Source organism: Pongo abelii, chromosome 6 (assembly GCF_028885655.2).
Source record: "Pongo abelii isolate AG06213 chromosome 6, NHGRI_mPonAbe1-v2.0_pri, whole genome shotgun sequence".
In the NCBI taxonomy this organism is placed as follows: domain Eukaryota; kingdom Metazoa; phylum Chordata; class Mammalia; order Primates; family Hominidae; genus Pongo; species Pongo abelii.
The window spans coordinates 141,317,693-141,335,401 of NC_071991.2; the positions used below are offsets into that span (position 1 = coordinate 141,317,693).

The 17,709-nt window shown below is 38.3% G+C and overlaps 1 protein-coding gene and 1 long non-coding RNA gene across 12 annotated transcripts in view; one reads left to right on the top strand and one right to left on the bottom strand.

The window, feature by feature from the left end:
- Positions 1 to 42: 42 nt before the first annotated feature.
- LOC112134345 (uncharacterized) lies at positions 43 to 16,256 on the top strand. Its single transcript, XR_002915791.3, has 3 exons — positions 43 to 221; positions 6,218 to 6,379; positions 7,494 to 16,256. It is a non-coding gene; the product is annotated as an uncharacterized LOC112134345 (long non-coding RNA).
- Positions 14,503 to 17,709, bottom strand: part of TCAF1 (TRPM8 channel associated factor 1) — a 51,119-nt gene continuing 47,912 nt past the window's right edge. For 10 of the 11 annotated variants that reach the window (XM_009243355.4, XM_009243358.4, XM_009243360.4 and 7 more), the window contains one exon: positions 14,503 to 17,280. In XM_009243355.4, the coding sequence (XP_009241630.3) occupies positions 17,271 to 17,280 (10 nt within the window). In that variant the 3' untranslated portion in view covers positions 14,503 to 17,270. 11 annotated transcript variants of the gene reach the window in all.

Below are 17,709 nucleotides of genomic sequence, written 5' to 3' on the forward strand. Positions count from 1 at the left end.
CTTGGAGGCTAGGAGGTCTCGGAAACGGGGCTGTCCCGGAGGCGGGGCACAGGCTGGGGTGAGGCGGGGCCGACCCTGAGGCGGGGCCGACCCTGAGGCGGGGCCGACCCTGAGGCGGGGCCGGGGCGCGGCTACCGCTCCCTGAGCCACGCCGGTGGTCTCCCGTTCCATCGGTGGACCCCACCTCGGGCCGTGCTGCGGGCTCTCGGGGCGGCTACCAGGTGAGCGACCCCGCCTTCCCGGAGGGATGCTTTGGCCTGCATGGGGCCCCAAACCGGCTCCCTCAGAGTCTCTGCGGGTTCTTGGATGCGAGAGGGGACCCAGCCAGTTTGCTGTCGCACTTGATAAGAAAAGCAAACCCTAAGTCTCCAATAAACCATATTTGAGGCGAATAGTTCCCTAACAACAACGTGTGCCACGGAGGAGGCCCCGCGTGGAATCAGGCTCCCTTTCCTCGGATCCTGGGGTGGGCTCAGCAGAGCCGGTAGCCGCCGCGTCGCTTCCGTCGCTCGAGCCTCTGCGTGGAGGGCTTCCCCCTAGTGGTCAGCGGCGGGCCATGCACTTCGAGCCCGGTGGATGCTTATAGCCATGGGGCGGGTGCTCAACTAGGGCATTTTTCTCTGAAAGTAGCCACAGAAATGCTGCCCAGTAAGTGATATTCTTGCTGGGAAGGAAACGTGCCTGTGGCATCACTAACACAGATTCGTCCTTGCATGGCTGGAGAAATTAAGCTAAAGCTATAGAGTGGCTGGTGCTCGAATTTCTACGCAAGAGAGGTCAGAAGGTGAAAATCAAGGTGGAAGGGTGTGGTCAGGAGGAGGATTTGGTGTAGTCTGGAGTTTAGGAACGTCTTACCTAGGAAAGTGATGACTGCTAGAATAAGGGAAAAAAAGTAGTCTGTCTGCATTTTGCCTACCATTGAGTCCTCATTGCCTATTTTCATTTCTGACATAGAATAGGCTTTGGTTTTTTAATAAATAACTAAATATATGCTAAATAAGGATACAGTGAACATCCAAAAATATCTGTCGAATTAATGAGTTAATAACTGACTCTTTGGAGGACTAGTGTAAATCTGATTGGCAGAGGACCAAATACATTCAGGTTTCAGAAATAAAGAGCAAGGAGAAACTTACACAGAAAAGAAATTGTGGATAAACTTGCCAGAATTTGGAATAATTCAGGCTAGAAATCCAACGTGCGGTGAAGTACGTTGAGTTCTTAGCCTTCATATCAGGGAACAACTGACCTTTGGGAGCTGAAGTGGGAGATGGACATCAAAGAAAGTGGGTCAGTAAAGTTCCACGTTAAAAGCTGACTCAGGGCCGGGTGCGGGGGCTCACTCCTGTAATCCCAGCACTTTGGGAGGCCGAGGTGGGTGGATCACCTGAGGTCAGGAGTTCAAGACCAGCCTGGCCAACATGGAGAAACCTCGTCTCTACTAAAAATACAAAAATTAGCCGGGTGTGGTGGCGCAGGCCTGTAATCCCAGCTACTCGGGAGGCTGAGGCAGGAGAATTGCTTGAACCCGGGAGGCGGATGTTGCAGTGAGCAGAGATCATGCCACTGCCCTCCAGCTTGGGCGACAGAGCGAGACTCCGTCTCAACAACAACAAAAAACGCTGGCTTAGTATCTTTTATGTGTTTGTACTCTTAGGTTTTAACCAGTCTCCACCTACATCAACCTCACTCCTCATGGTAAAGTACTACTATTGTTCTAAATTAGCTCCTGAGAGTATTTTGGTGTTGCTCTAATAGAAGAAAGGGGCTTTAAACAAAGGTGATTTTTCCAGGGTCAGAGAGCAGAAAGTACCTGCCATTTGGGAGCAGGAGCTGCCTGAGGAATGGAACCTAACAACATAGGAATGGCATAACAGTTCATTTAAAAAAAAAAAAAGGAAGAAAAAAAAAGATTAAAGATGGTAACCAGCATTTACCTTCTGACTAAAGGATGTCCGAGAGAGAATACAGTCATGGGTTCTTAGTTTCTGTTTCTGGTTGGGCGAGTAAAACCCCTTCCTCATCCCTCTTTTCCCCTTTCACTAGAGGCAGAAACTAAAAACCATGAGTTCAGGCTGCTAGAAACCTAAAATAAAAGAAAACAGAACAACAACAACAAAAATAAGGTGGGTTGGATAAGCTTCGAAATGGTTATTGCTTATGCAAAGGTGCAGGCCCCAGATCTTTCCTTTTACTTGGGAGAAAACAGAAGCCATTCAGTGAAAGTCAACATATCCTTACTGGACACTTGTTCTGTGAGGCACTCTGGGAGACAGAAATGCTATTATGGTCAGTAAATCTAGAGAGGAAAAAAGAGAAGAAAACAACTATACCAAAATTGGCTACAAATCAGGTGCAAGGGCACATAAAAGAAGCAGCAATTATTTCTGATCAAAGGATTAGAGAAGAATGTGCAGAGAAGGTGACACAGAAACTCAGCTTAGAAAAACGTATATTTGCGGGGAGATAAGAGGGGAAGGTATTACAATGTGAGGCTGTATAATATTCCAAAGCACGGAGATATGAATGTGAAAGGCTTAATTTGAGAAAGACAAAATATTCATAGTGACTGAAACTTGTTAGCAGAACCTGCATAGTGCTAGCTCTAAAGAGAAGTTTGGGCTCGGTTTAGAGGGACTTTGGCTGCCATACTAGGGAGTTTGGATTCCATTCTACAGTGTGGAGGAAGATTTTTTAAAAGCACCATTTAGTAAACACTGTGGTTGCCTCCTCAACATCTATTCCCTACACTACCCTATTGTCCTTTCTAACCAAATCCGTTTTTTTTTGTTTGTTTTTGTTTTTTTTTTTTTTAAATCAGATAACCCACCTCTCCTTTATGAGATTCAGGGGACAATGAATTCATCTCCAGTTCCAAGGACAGATCTTTATTAGCTTAAGTCAGGCAGGCTAACTCATACTTCTTGTGCTTCCATGACAGACTCTTTCTGGGTTATACATAATAAATATACATAAACAATATTATACTTCATTGTCCAGCATATACAAGAGGCAAACACAAATCAGAAATATTATTTTTACCAGTGGCACATCAGTCCATTTTTTGTCAAATAGAGAGCAATTGCTGCAGTAATTGCAGTTTATCACTAAGCCAGATGCAGGGGTTACTCATACATATGCCTTCTAATTGTGGGCTACTATTAATAGTCACTGGCCTCCTTCTTAAATTATTTTCAGTCATGAGCTTAACTTAATGTGGTACCGCATATTCTTTCTTTTAAGGACCTTAAGAATCTGGGAAGAATTAGCCACACTCTAATTTAGGAACAGAGATGGATGAATCCACCTATGGACATTTACTGGTATGAGTCACTGGGGAAGTTTACTAAGTCACTATTTAAGATGATCCAGAACAGGTGTCTACAGCTGCCTTAAGAATGAGTACTGTGGTGGTGATGAAAATGTTCCTCTCAGATGTCCAACTGCAGGGGGTGGGTATGAAATTGCCAGATGGCCCCAGCTGGTGTGCTCTGGAATCCTTGGCGCCAAAGCCATGCTGCCAAGGGCTTCTCCAGGCTGGCAATTAAATGTAGTGAGGATCCTAAGGCAGGCCCATTCCTGGAAGACAAGGGACTCTCCCGATGGGTGAGTTTGCCTCAAGGACTCCTCATGGTCCTGAAAGAAACTCTCTGAGACTTGTACTTCAGTGGAAGCCTTTCTTTCATTTGCTGTCTCCTTCCCAAGGGTTAAACCTACATTGCAGTCTAATGGTGGCTCTCCCGGCCTCCTCTGGCTCCCTCTACATTTTCTCTCACAGGCATTTCCTTTAATAAATCTCTTGCATATCTGATCCTGTCTTGGCTTTTGCTTCTTGGAGGACCCAGAATAACACAAGTACTGTCATAATTATATCTCCTCACTTTAAGTCTCTCAAGTGTAATTACTAAAATTGTGTTGTAGTGGAAGTAAAAAGCAAAGTTACTAACTTGAGAGTATCTATGAAACACTCACCCATTAAGTTTCATTCTTTAGTACATTTATAATAACTTTTATTCCAATTGTAGCATGGTCTATCTCCAAGGGCAAGTTCCTGCCTGCGTCTTCATTGAAAACAGTGAAACTTTGAAGCAATGAGGGAGTTTGTTGCTTCTCTTGACAAGTGGCCAGCCCTAATTCAGAGTTATAAAAGCTTTCATATTCTGCTTTGGCATATTTGTAAAATATACTTGGGCATACTTTTTTTTTTTCTGTTTGGATCGTAAGTGTGTGAAACATACGTGGTAAGAGCCATTTATATTCCAATCACAGAAGATGTCTTGGAACACATCACTGCCACTCCAGAGGTGCTGAAATTTTCTTCCTCTAGTAAGGAACGTGGCTGGGGTGGGGGTGAGAAGAGATATTCTTACATTTATAAACTGTTTCTCCCACGACCAGACCAGACATAAAGTTTGGTTTTATCCTGAAGATTTCAGTTGTCTTGGAGCCAGTGGAACTGAGTTAGCCCAAGAATGAGAGTGGATGTCCTTTTTCTCTTTCTGCCCTTGAAATATCAGATTCATTGGACAGGTGCTGAATAGATCCAATTTTCTTTAATTGCACCTACATCAGTGTAATATAAATGTCTTCATTCACAATCCCATAAGGGTTGTAGATATCAACATGCCGGGGGATAGTGTATGGGAATTGAGGGTCATAGTAGGTCAATACTATATAAGAAAATCCCTACAGAGAGTGAGTCAAAATCCCTACTCCTATGGGACCAGCGACTATTATTGTCTATTTCTTTACTTACTTGAAAATGTAAACAATTATTTCCCAGTGGACTTATTACAAAGTTCCCGTGACATCAAGATCATTCCTTCTCAAGGCTTTTCATTATATATTGAGACTTACAGTCTTAATTTCATTTTGGTTTGCCCCAAGACTTCCACCAAGTCTAGGGGATCTGTAGGGAACCATCCTTTCCCAAGGTACATCATGCATACTTTCTGCTATTAATTTTTTTTTCAGTCTGTCCTTGTGGTCAATCAAGAGAAATGCAGACTTGAATCTCTGTAAGAAGAACAAAGGTTCTCCCTTTTTTAACCTTTGAACTGAGAAAAAAAAAAAAAGCAGCAGCCCCTGCCATCCAGAAACTTGTCTGGCACTAAGAGCGAGGCCATATTGTTCTCCCATTGTACAAAAACAATTTCAGAAAACATAACATCAGACAAGGTCACTCTGAGACCATCATAAAGTGAGGCACATACAAGATCACCATGCAACCCACAAAATACTGATCATCCTTCTCTTATCTAAAATGAGTAATTGCACTTTGTAGAAACCAATCGCAGCTTTATTCTCGTTTTATTCATTTATTTTATTTATGTATGTTTTTGAGACACAGTTTCACTCTTGTTGCCCAGGTTGGAGTGCAATGGCACGATCTCAGCTCACCACAACCTCAGCCTCCTGGGTTCAAGCGATTCTCCTGCCTCAGCCTCCCAAGTAGCTGGGACTACAGGCATGCGCCACCACGCCCGGCTAATTTTGTATTTTTAGTACAGACGGGGTTTCTCCATGTTGGTCAGGCTGGTCTCAAACTCCTGACCTCAGGTGATCTGCCCACCTTGGCCTCCCAAAGTGCTGGCATTACAGGCGTGAGCCACCGTGCCCAGCCTTTATGCTTATTTTAGTCAGCTCTCCTTGTATATGAAATTTATTGAGATCTTAGTTGTAGAATTGCTTCTGGTTCTTGACAGTATGTCATCCAAAACAAAGTCTTCCTTCTTCAGACACTTCCCAAAATTATCCAACCAAAGCCCACAGCCTATAATAGGTTCTTTCTGACACCTTTTTACTGATATACCCACAGTTCTCTATGGTGTGCATTTTCCCTAGCTGCAATGAACAATAGATTCAACTTAATTATAGGTGTGTTTCCATTGGTCTTTGGCTGTAGGGCATTAATAATATTATGTACTATTAGTGCATTAATAATACTAATAATGCCCTATAGCCAAAAGTACTTTTACCAGTGCTAGAGATCCACCAGGCTTTCTGCTAAAGGTCACTCTAACATTACTGACACAAGTCAGTTGTTTGTCTTTTAATGCTTTTGCCAGCTGAAATAGTTTATCTCAGAGTTTTCTATGAGTAGCTGAGATTTAACTCTGCTCTAGGTGTTGAGAGCAACAAGCTCATAGTGCCAGTTGTCTTGTGATTAAATGTCAAAAGCCTCAATTAAGGCTTATTATTTTCTCCTTTGTAATAGGTCGGCTCCAAGGCTACACAAGCAGCAAGAAGCAAAGGAAAAACTCTGTTTTATTAAAGCTCCATTTGCCTATCTACCTTGGTGGAGGGTCAAGAAAAGATTTATAACCTATTTGCAGGTTTTTGGCTCCTGTTTGCAGCATAGAAACCTCACAGACAATAGGTAAGCCTGCTGGGTCCTGGCCTACAGGGTCTGTTCAGGAAGAAGAGGGGTCTTCTCTCTAAACCTGTGAGATCTCTTCTAGACTCTTTTATAGATTGTTTTTATATTGTATGTTTGATCATTTTGTCCTCCCCTAACCCCCTTTGGGCACTATCTCAGACTTTAAATCTACTAAATAATTTTGGCAGTATGTGAAAAATGAATTTTATGTCACTAAGCGATTCATGGAAATATTTTTTTAGTAACTACATGTGTAGATTTCTTAACCAATTATGTATATTTGAGTTCCTGAGAATAGAAGTAACTTTTTAATGACCCTCAGGTACACATATTTGTAATAAAATAAACCTTGGTTCCTGACTGTCATCATTGGTCACTACATTTTTTTTTAAAGTTGCAGTTGCTTCCCAACCTCTATTTATCTTTCATTTATTTACTCATCCCTTTATTCTATTTATTTCTAATATAATGAGCACCTATGAAACACACCCAATCTCAGACTAGAGCATCAATAACTTAAGCTACTCAAGCTTTCCTATCAAAGAAATGCTTCTTTATAGCACTCAAATGCACAAGAATCCAAATGCATAGGAAGAATTTCTTAATTGTCATGATTGTGAGGTAAGTTGTTTTTCTGTGTAGTTAGAAGAAAGATCTCTGAGAAGTTGAAGATCACCTTCTGCCCCCTCCCTATTGAAGATTGACTGCAATGATGTGGGTCAAAGAAAGAAATCATTTTAAGAGTAGAAGCCAAGCAGGAGTACAAAGGCTTTGTAAGGAGTAGAGAACAGAGGAGGGAAATAGTCTTGAAAGAAGGGATAGAGTATGCTACTTCTGTTGGCAAAAAAGAGTCAGTATCTAAGGCCATCCCTAGTTACCTGTTGGCCTGTTAGGTACATATATTAGGTGAGGTTTTGACCTTGGGTGAGGACATTGCTTTAAGCACTAAATAGATCAGATTAATCCTGTGAAGAGGAGATAGGAGGTGTTTCTGATAAATACTGCTTTGAAGATTGGCTGCAAGGCCAATACTCATCAGAGAGCTCCAGTTGACTATGGGAGTTAGACAACAGAGGAAAGTAAACTCATGACATATTTCAATTTCTCTTTACAGGAATTCAGACTCAATGGTGTGGTAGAAGATAAAATAATTTGGGTTATTTCTGTGATAACATGAACAATCTGGAAACTACTCCCATTTGTGAGGGTAAATCTCTATTATGATACATGGAAAATAGGACAGATGCTAATTCAGGTAAGAAAAGGTCTTTATACAAATATTTACCTTCAGACAGAAACGTTAATGAAGATGGAGAAGGAACAGCTACCAAGAAACTAGGGATAGTAGGACACAAAAAACCTGGTAGTGAGTATGAACCAGTCTGGTGCCTTGCCTCCAGAGGAGCAGCAACCTAGCAGAGCTACTGGACAACCAGCCCTGCACTTCCCTAGAGCACAGACCAGTTCACTATGCAGCCACCAAGAGATAAGCACCCAAGGAGAACCTACCAGCCATGGATCCTCAGAAAACAGACCAGCTCAATGCCCAGCCTTCAGGGGACAAGCAGCTGAGTAGGCATACCAGCCACACAAACTTCTGCAGCCAAGGCCACTGAGGTACTTGCAGGCACCACTGACATTAACTATAGCTAAAGAAGCTGCATGGAGACTAAACTACTGCATCCACCCAGAACAAAAACAAATGTACCTTACCCAATTAACATGCTAGGACACATCTGCAGGTGTAAGTCTTTTCCGATGAAAGCTACTCTACAACGTTAGAAAAGGTGATTATTCCATCAGATGCACAGATGCCAGTGCAGGGATACAAGAAACATAAAAAAGCAAGGAAACATGACACCACCAAAGAAACACAATAATTCTCTAGTAACTGACCTCAATAAAAAAATAAAAATGTTTGAATTGCCTGAAAAGGAATTCAAGATAGTGAGCTTAAGGAAACTTGTGAGACATGAAAGAACACAAACAGATCATTCAACAATCCTGAAAAACAATTCATGATCTGAATGAGAAATTCAACAAAGAGAGAGATATCATAAAAAAGAACCAAACAGAAATCTTGTGGCCAAGAAATTCAATGAAGGAAATAAAAAATGCAATTGAGAGCTTCAACAGCAAAATAGGTCAAACAGAAGAATTTTTGAACTTGAAAACAGGCCTTTTGAAATAGTCCAGTCAGAGGTAAAGAAAAAAAAAAAAAAAGGAATGAAGAAGCCTGTGGCACTTTTGGGACACCATAAGTGAACAAATGTTTGCATTTTGGCAACTTAAGAAGAAGAGATGAAGGAAGGCAAAGAAAGCTTATTTAATAAAGTAATAGTTGAAAACTTCCCAAGTCTTGGAGAGATATGGACATCCAGATCCATGAAGTTCAAAGGATCTCACAAAGATTCAACCCAAAGAGGTCCTTTCTGAGGCATATAACCAAACTGTCAAAAGTCAAAGACAAAGAAAAAAATACTGAAAGCAGCATGAGAAAAGCATCAAGACACATATAAGGGAATTGCCATTGGACTATTAGCAGATTTCCCAGCAGCAACCTTGCAGGCCAGGAGAGAAAGGGATGATATCTGTAAAATACTAGAAGAAAAAAAAAGCTGCTAGCCTAGAATACTACACCCAGCAAATCTTTGCTTCAGAAATGAAGGAGAGAGAGTCTTTCCCAGATCAGCAAAAGCTGAGGGAACTCATTACCACTGGACCAGACTTACAAGAAATGCTTAAGTATTTCTATTGGAAAAAAAAGTTTTCATGATAATTGCTACCAGAAGAAAACATGAAGTATAAATCTCACTGCTGGAGGTAAATGCATTATCAAATTCGTAATACTTTATTACTGCAATGGTGATATGTAATGTTTCAAATCTCTAGTATGAAGGTTAAAAGCCAAAACAGCTGGGTGCTGTGGCATGTGCTTGTAGTCCCAGTTATTTAGGAGACTGAAATGGAAGGCTCATTGGAACCCAGGAGTTTGAGTCCAACCTGTGCAATGTAGTGAGACCCCATTTAAAAAATAATAATAATTTTTAAAAATGCAGCTCTGTGGGATGCCAAAAAGTGAAAATTGTAATAATGATTATAGCTATGATAAGTTGTTAAGGAATAAACAATATATAAAGATGTATATTAAAGCAACAAAATTATAAATGTAGGTGCCGAATGAAAGTCTAGAGTATTGGTATGCAATGAAAGTTAACTTGTTATCAGCTTAAAATAGTCTATTATAAGTATGAGAGATTTTTAATGTAACCCCAATACTAACCACAAAGAAAAAATTACAACAGATATACAAATGAGAAAGAGAAAGGAATCAAAGCTTAACACAACAAATACCCTAATCAAGCCACAAAGATAAACATGAGAGAGGAGGAAAGGAACAAAGGATAAACAAAACAACCAGAAAATAATGAACAAAATGGCAGAAGTCCTTACCTATCAATAATAACTTCGAATGTAAATGAAATAAATTCCCAATTAAAATATACATCATGGCTGAATGGATTAAATAAAAAAAAAACAAAAAACAAGATTCAGCAACATGCTGCCTACCAGATACTCACTTCACCTATAAGGCCACACATAGACTGAAGTGAAAGAATAGAAAATGAAATTCTATGAAAATGGAAACCAAAAGAAAGCAGGGGTAGTAATACTTACATCAGACAAAATAGACTTTAAGTAAAAAACTGTAAAAAGAGAAAAGAAGGTTATTATATAATGATAAAGAAATCAGTTCAGCAAAAGGTTAGGACAGTTGTCAGTATATGAGCACACAACACTGGAGCACCCAATATATAAAGTAAATATATAAAGCAATATATAAAGCAAATATGAGATCTAAAGGGAAAGAAAAATTAAAATAAAATAAAAAAGGACTTTAGCACCCTCTTTCAGCAATGGATGGATCATCCAGATAGAAAATCAACAAAGAATTATCAGATTTAAATTGCATTCTAGACCAAATAGCCCCAGCAGATATTTACAAAACATTCCCCTCAATAACTACAGAACGTACATTTTGCTCAACAGCACATGGAACTTTTTTCCAGGATAGAACATATGTTAGTCCAGAAAACACATCTCAAGCAATTAAAAAAATCAAAATCTTATCAAGTATCTTCTCTTACCACAATGCAATAAAAACTAGAAATGAATACCAAAAGGAACTATGGAACATATACAAATATGTGAAAACTAAAAACAAGTGTTTGCACAATCAGGGCATCAATAAAGAAATTAAAAAGAAAATTTAAAAATTCCTTGAGACAAATAAAAATGGAAACATGACATACCAAAACCTATGGGACACAGCAAAAGCTATTCTAAGAGGGAGTTTATAGCAATAAATGCCTACCTCAAAAAAGTATAAGAATCTTATATAAAAACTTTATGTGGCACCTCAAGGAATGAGAAAAACGAGGGCCAGCTGAACCCCAAACTACTAGAAGAGGAGATCTTTAACAGTTCAAGCAGAAATAAGTGAAATAGAGCCTGAAAATAATATAAAAATCAGTAGAACAAAAAGTTGGTTCTTTGAAAGATAAACAAATGTTTTAGCTAGACTAACAAAAAAGACTCAAATATAATCAGAGCTAAAAAAGGAGATACCATAGAAATACAAAGGATCATAAAAGACTTTTATGAGCAATTATATGCCAATAAATTGGAAAACCTAAAATAAATAAATAAATTCCTGGACACATGCAACCTACCAAAATTGAACTACTATGAAGAAATAAAATACCTACACAGGCCAATGATGTGTAACAAGAATGAATCGGTAATAATAAGTCTCCCATCAAAGAAAAGCCCAGGACCTGATGACTTTACTGCTAAGTTCTACCAAACATGTAAATAATAATATCACTTCTTTTCAAACTATTCTAAAAAGTTGAAGAGGTGGAAATTCTTCCCAACTCATTCTATGAGGCCAACATTATCAAAACCAGACAAGGATAACTTGATAAAAAGAAAACTACAGGCCAATCTCCTTTATCAACATACATGCAAAAATCTTTAACAAAATATAAGTGAAACAAATTCAACAGCATATTGAAAAGATAATTCACCACAATCAAGTGAGATTCATCCCAGGGATGCAAGGATGGTTTAACGTATGTAAATCAATAAATGTGATACATCACATTAGCAGAATGAATGACAAAAACGACATAATCATTTCAACAGACAAAGAAAAAAACATTTGATAAAATTTAACATCCCTTCATGATAAAAATTCTCAGCAAATGAGATATAGAAGTAATATACCTCAACACCATAAAGGCCATAAATGACAAGCTCATAGATAACATCATACTGAAAAAGTTGAAAGCTATTCCTCTATGATCTGCAACAAGACAAGGATGCCACATTTATCACTTTTGTTGAATATACTACTGGAAGTCCTAGCCAGAGCAATTAGGCAAGAGAAATGAAAGGCATCCAAATAGGAAAGGGGGAAGTCAAATTGTCCTTGTTTGCAGATGACATGATCTTATATGTAGAAAATCCTAAAGATTCCACAAAAAATTGTTAGAATAAATAAGTTCAATAAAGTTGCAGGATACAAACTCAACATGCAAAAATCAGTAGTGTTTCTATATGCCAATAGCAAGCTACCTAAGAAAAGATATCAAGAAAGCAATCCATTGACAATAGCTATACAATAAATACCCAGGAATATAGTTAACCAAGGAGGTGAAAGATCTCTAGTGGAAACTATGAAATACGGATAAAAGAAATTGAAGAGGACATAAATAAATAGAAAGATAATAATTAATTGCAAAAATTAATATTGTCAAAATGTCCATATTATTCAAAGCAATTTACTAATTCAATGCAATCCCTATTCTAAACAGAAATAGAAAAAAAATCCTAAAACTTCTATGGAACCACAAAAGACCCCAAATAGCCAAAGTAATCCTTAGCAAAAATAAAGCTCGATGCATCACACTACCTGACCTTAAAACATACTACAAAGCTATAGTAACTAAATCAACATGGTACTGGTATAAAAATAGACACATAGATAACTGAAATAGAATACAGAACAGAAATAAATCCATGCACTTACAGCCAACTGATTTTCAACAAAAGTGTCATCAACATGCATTAGGAAAGGAGAGGCTTTTCAATAGATGGCACTGGGAGAACTGAATATCCACATGTAGAAGAATAAAATTAGACCCCTATCTCTTACCATATGTAAAAATCAGCTTAAAATTGTTTAAAAACTTTAATGTAAGACCTGAAACTGTAAGCATACTAGAAGAAAACATGGGAGAAACAATTCATGACATTGGTCTTGGCAAGAATTTTTTGAATAAGACCTCAAAAGCATACAACAAAAGCAAATATAGAGAAATGGTACTATATTAAACTAAAATGCTTCTGTACAGCAAAGGAAACAGATTGAAGTTAACTTAAGGAATGGGAGAAAACATGCAAACTATGCATCTGACAAGGGCTTAATGCCTAGAATATACAGAAAACTCAAATAACTCAATAGCAGAAAAATAAATAATTCCATTTAAAAATGGGCAAAATGCCTAAATAGACATTTCTCTAAAGAAGACATACTAACACTTAGCATCACTAATCAGGGAAATGCAAATTAAAACCATAATGACATATCACCTCAGTCCAGTTAGAATGGCTATTATCAAAAAGACAAAAAATAACAAATGTTGGGGTAGATGTGAAGAAAGAGGAAGTCTTATATGCTGTTGTGAATTAGTCCAGCAATGATGGAAAACAGAATGAAGGTTCCTAAAAAAGTTAAAAAATAGAAGTACCATATGATCCAGAATCCCACTATTGAGTATATATCCAAAGGAAATAAAATCAGTTATGTGGAAGAGATATCTGCGTTCCCATGTTTATTGCAGCATTATTCACAATAGCTGCATGGAATCAACCTAAGTGTCCATCAGTGGACGAACGGATAAAGAAAATGTGGTGTGTATACACAATGGAATACTATTCAACCATAAAAAGAAATTTTGTCATTTGTGGCCACATGATTGGGCCCAGAGGACATTATGTTAAGTAAAATAAGCCAGGCATGTAAAGGGGAATACTGTATAATGTCACACAAAAGTGGATTCTATAATTTAAAAAGTTGATTTAACAGCAGTAGAGCTTAGAATAGTGGTTACCAGAGGCTTGGGAGGGTAGTGGGGCAGGGGAGATGGGGATAGACTGGTCAACAGGTACAAAGGTTCAGTTAGATAGGAATAAGTTCTGGTGTTCTATTGCACAGTAGGGTGACCATAGTTAACAATATTATATTGTATATTTCAAAATAGCTAGAAGAGAGGATTTTGAATGTTCTTACCACAAAGGGATGATAAATGTTTGAGGTGAAAAATATGCTAAATACCCCGATTTGATCATCACAAAATATATACATGTATCAAAACATCACACTATACCCTGTAAATATGTACAATTATTATAAGTCAATTAAAAGTAAAATAAAACTTAAAAAAAAAGAAACTTGGTGGCCTAAAGATTTCCATTAGATAGTTGGCTGTTTCTCCCAAGTACAGGGTTAAAAATAGCTGAAAAGAGGTTACAAGGTTCAGGGAAAGTAGCAAAGAGTACACCAGGGAGACTGACAGGTGGACAGAAATCCTCTGACACCAGCTGGCCTCATGTAAGACTAAAACTTATTAAAGCTGTCAAATAAAGGGGAGTACAGGAAAGCTTAGGGCCCTGGATGGTCCTTCTTGAAATGTTTCCCAGAACAGGGGCAAACATCAAAGGCCTTCTTGGAAAAGAATGAAATTGGCAAACTTCATTCAATGCTGTATTGGACATTCCTTCATTCAACAAATATTAAAACCCATTAGATGGTAAGCTTACTCAGCAGACATGGTGAGATCAGCAGTAGGCTTTGTTTTTTGTGGAACACCTGTACAAACAAAAGAATATGAAGTGTGTTTTAATAACTCGAAGATACTTAATCTGGTTGGAAATAGAGACTTGTGGGGAGATACCACGAGCCTGGACACATCAAGTGGACCTAGATACTTGAGGACCTTGAAAACCATTTTAAAGGCTTTAGCTGGGTTGCATCTTAATCAATGTGAAGTCACTGGAAGATTTTTATTTGGGTTTATTAAAAATTTTCTCAAAGTAATACATGCACAAGGTAAAAAATTAAATAGTACAGAAGGACTTAAAATGAAAAACACAGTTTCCCATCCCACCCTTTTTAAATCTAGTCCCATTCCCTAGAGGTAATGCTTTTAAACAATATTTATTTTAGATCGTCTCGTAACTAACTTTCTAACTTTAAATAATATGTTTGAGCAATAATTTCTTGACTTATTGACTTTACAACATCTTTAATAATTCCCCATTACAAAAGATAAGGATTTAACTTACACTGTCGCCACTTTCCTTTGTCCATCTCTCTCCAAATGTCTGATAGTTACATCACTTTTTAATATATCTATTGGTTTGATTTTATAGCTTTGAACAATATACTAATCCTCTAGTTCTTGTTCCATTAACTGAAGATCTTTTCATCCCCGCTTTGAATATATAAGTATCTCTACCTTTGATTCCACCTCTCTTCCTCTAATTCTCAATCTCTTTCTGCTTTCTTTCCCTTTGTCAGCATTAATTACTTTCAACTTCAGTTCTGAATAAAAAATGAAGCCTTTCACACTTTGTTAATAGGCTGATCTGAACACTGAATACGAATAAATGAGATCCACATTATTTTGGCTATTTAAATACTTCTTACTGGGAGCCTAGTATAAGCTAGGATATTTTCTTCCCTACACACCCAATATCATCATGCCTGTGCCATAGAAAAGGAAATGTACCTATCAAGCCTCTTCTTATTCTTCATGAATAACTCAAAATCATGCCTCATTTTATTTTGCTCTATAATTGGACCTGAATTTTTTGACATATTGTTGATTTGTCTTCCTTTTTTCTTGACTAAATAATCTTCTCAAGCATCCCAGCTCTTCAATGATACCATCTATGGCACTGAATGCACATTCTTCCCAGAAAGCCCAAGACAGTGTGCTCTCATCTGAAATTAGTCTGCTGGATAGCTGTCATTCTAGGGTGAGACATCCTTTTGGATAACCGTCACTCTAGAATGAGACATCCTAAGTAAGGTCCACTGTTTTATGGATCCCATTTCTTCTTCTTTCCTGGTTTTCATCCTCATTTTGCTGGAGAACTTCCTCAAGATACTTCCTCAGTAAGGGTGCAAAGGAGGGAGACTTTCTGAAAATTTGCCTGTCAGAAAATGTCTTCACTTTGATATTCTTCTTGACAGTTTGCCTTACTATGACATTCTAGGTACAAAAATTTTCCATAAGCTCTGTGAAGATGTTGATCCATTGACTTCTGGCATTCAGTGTTGCTGATGACAAATCTGTTAGCAGTCTATTTCTCATCCATTTTTGTGTTGAGCTAATCGTGATGACCTCACTTGTTTTCTCCCTGGCCACTTTAATATCTTCCTTCTATCCTTAATATTCCAAAATTTTACAATATTGTGTCTAGATGTAGATTGTATTGGGCCCTCTCAATCTGGAGACTTAGCTTGCTCTGTTCTTCAATTCTTTTTCTTTTTATTTCTTCACCTACACTGTCTCTGTTCTCTCTTCCAGGAACTCCTAACATTACATATTGATTGTCTATGTCTTTTTTCTTTCTTTATATTTTTCTCTCTATTTCTTTTTGCTCTTTATATGGAGAGATTCCCTCAACTTTATTTTCCAGACTGTATACCAAATACTTTTAGCAGTCTTATTTTATTTTCAAAGAGATCTTCCTATTCTCAGTCTTCTCTTTCTTTTCTTGCTTTTTAAGAGACAGGGTCTCACTCTGTCCCCCAGGCTGGAGTGGAGTGGCACCATCATGGCTCACTGAAACCTTGAACTCCTGGGCTCAAGTGATCTTCCCACCTCAGCCTCCCAAGTAGCTAGGACCACAGGCACATGCCACCATGCTTGGCTAATTTTTAAAAATTATTTTGTAGAGACGGGATGTTGCCATCTTGCCTAGGCTGGTCTCAAACTCCTGAGTTTTCCGTTTCTTTGTAGTATCCTGTTTTTCATCTTAAATACGCCTCAAATCTCTCTGGAGATGGAATTAAAATTAAGTTATTCTTTCCACATTGTCTTTGTTTCCCTCAGAGTTTGTCATATTTTCAAGGCCCCTAATTCTACCTGGTGACTTTTCTTATTCCTCTTCCCTCCCATCACCCATGTCTGGGAATTTCTAACTCACCATTCCCATTTAAGAATCAACATAACTGTTAACTTGTATAACAGTTGGCATGGGTTTCCTCTGCTGTTGTACAGTTAGGTCTGTTTCTTCAGCAAACCTCTTCTATACCTGAAGGCAACAGGCACTTGAGTAGGAGGTCTCAGCTGTCAGTAGAGAATGAGCTGACTGGCTGGGGGTAGGGGCACTTATTTCCACTAGAAGAGAAATTTTTTTCTGGAGCACCAACTCTTATCTCTCTGCAGGCAGCCTGTTCAATTCCTTTATACAAACAACAGCAATAATAACAAGAAATTTTTAACTGGTATCAATAGTGGAGACTGCCTGTGTTCTGTGCATAAGAGTTGGGGGAGAGTAGGAGAGGGCTCAGTCTTACAACTGGAGTAATTCTTCAGTAGACAAGCTTTTCAGGTGCACAAGTCTCTTTGGGGTTATGTTGTTCAGATCAGCTTACATTTTATCTGAAAGGTTCTTCACTCTTTCATTATCATGCTTCATCCACTTTCTCTCTTCCAGAAATATGCTGAGATCTTTTCCACTTATAACCAAATCCCTTCAGTTTTCTTTGCTGAGATGTGTCAATTCCTTTTTGCATTTCTTGACTTCAATTTCAGTGGGGCCTGGGGAGGGAGGGAAGGTAAACTTATGTTTAGTCCATTATCTCAAATTAGAAATTCCAGTGGAGGCTTTTAGACACGGAAGTAACATGGATAACTTTATATTTTAAATATAGCCCCGGGATGTACTGCTAAAAATATATTAAAGAGTGCAAGAATGGATACACATATTCTCAAAGATGGAGGATCTAATTTCCTCTCTGAGAACATGCAGTGTTTGGGATCTCTGGGAGTCAGGCACTTCACTGAAATAGTCCATCATTCAAAATCCAACAAACTAGAGAACGCTTTCATGGTACCCTAGAAAGAATAACTGAAATTTGAATAACCCAGAACCTAAAAGATCTGGCTGATGCTAAAGGGCTCACTCCAGCACTGTCTATTGGGAAGCACTTCAGGAGCCTACCTTAAATTCTTTGAATTGTCATTTGG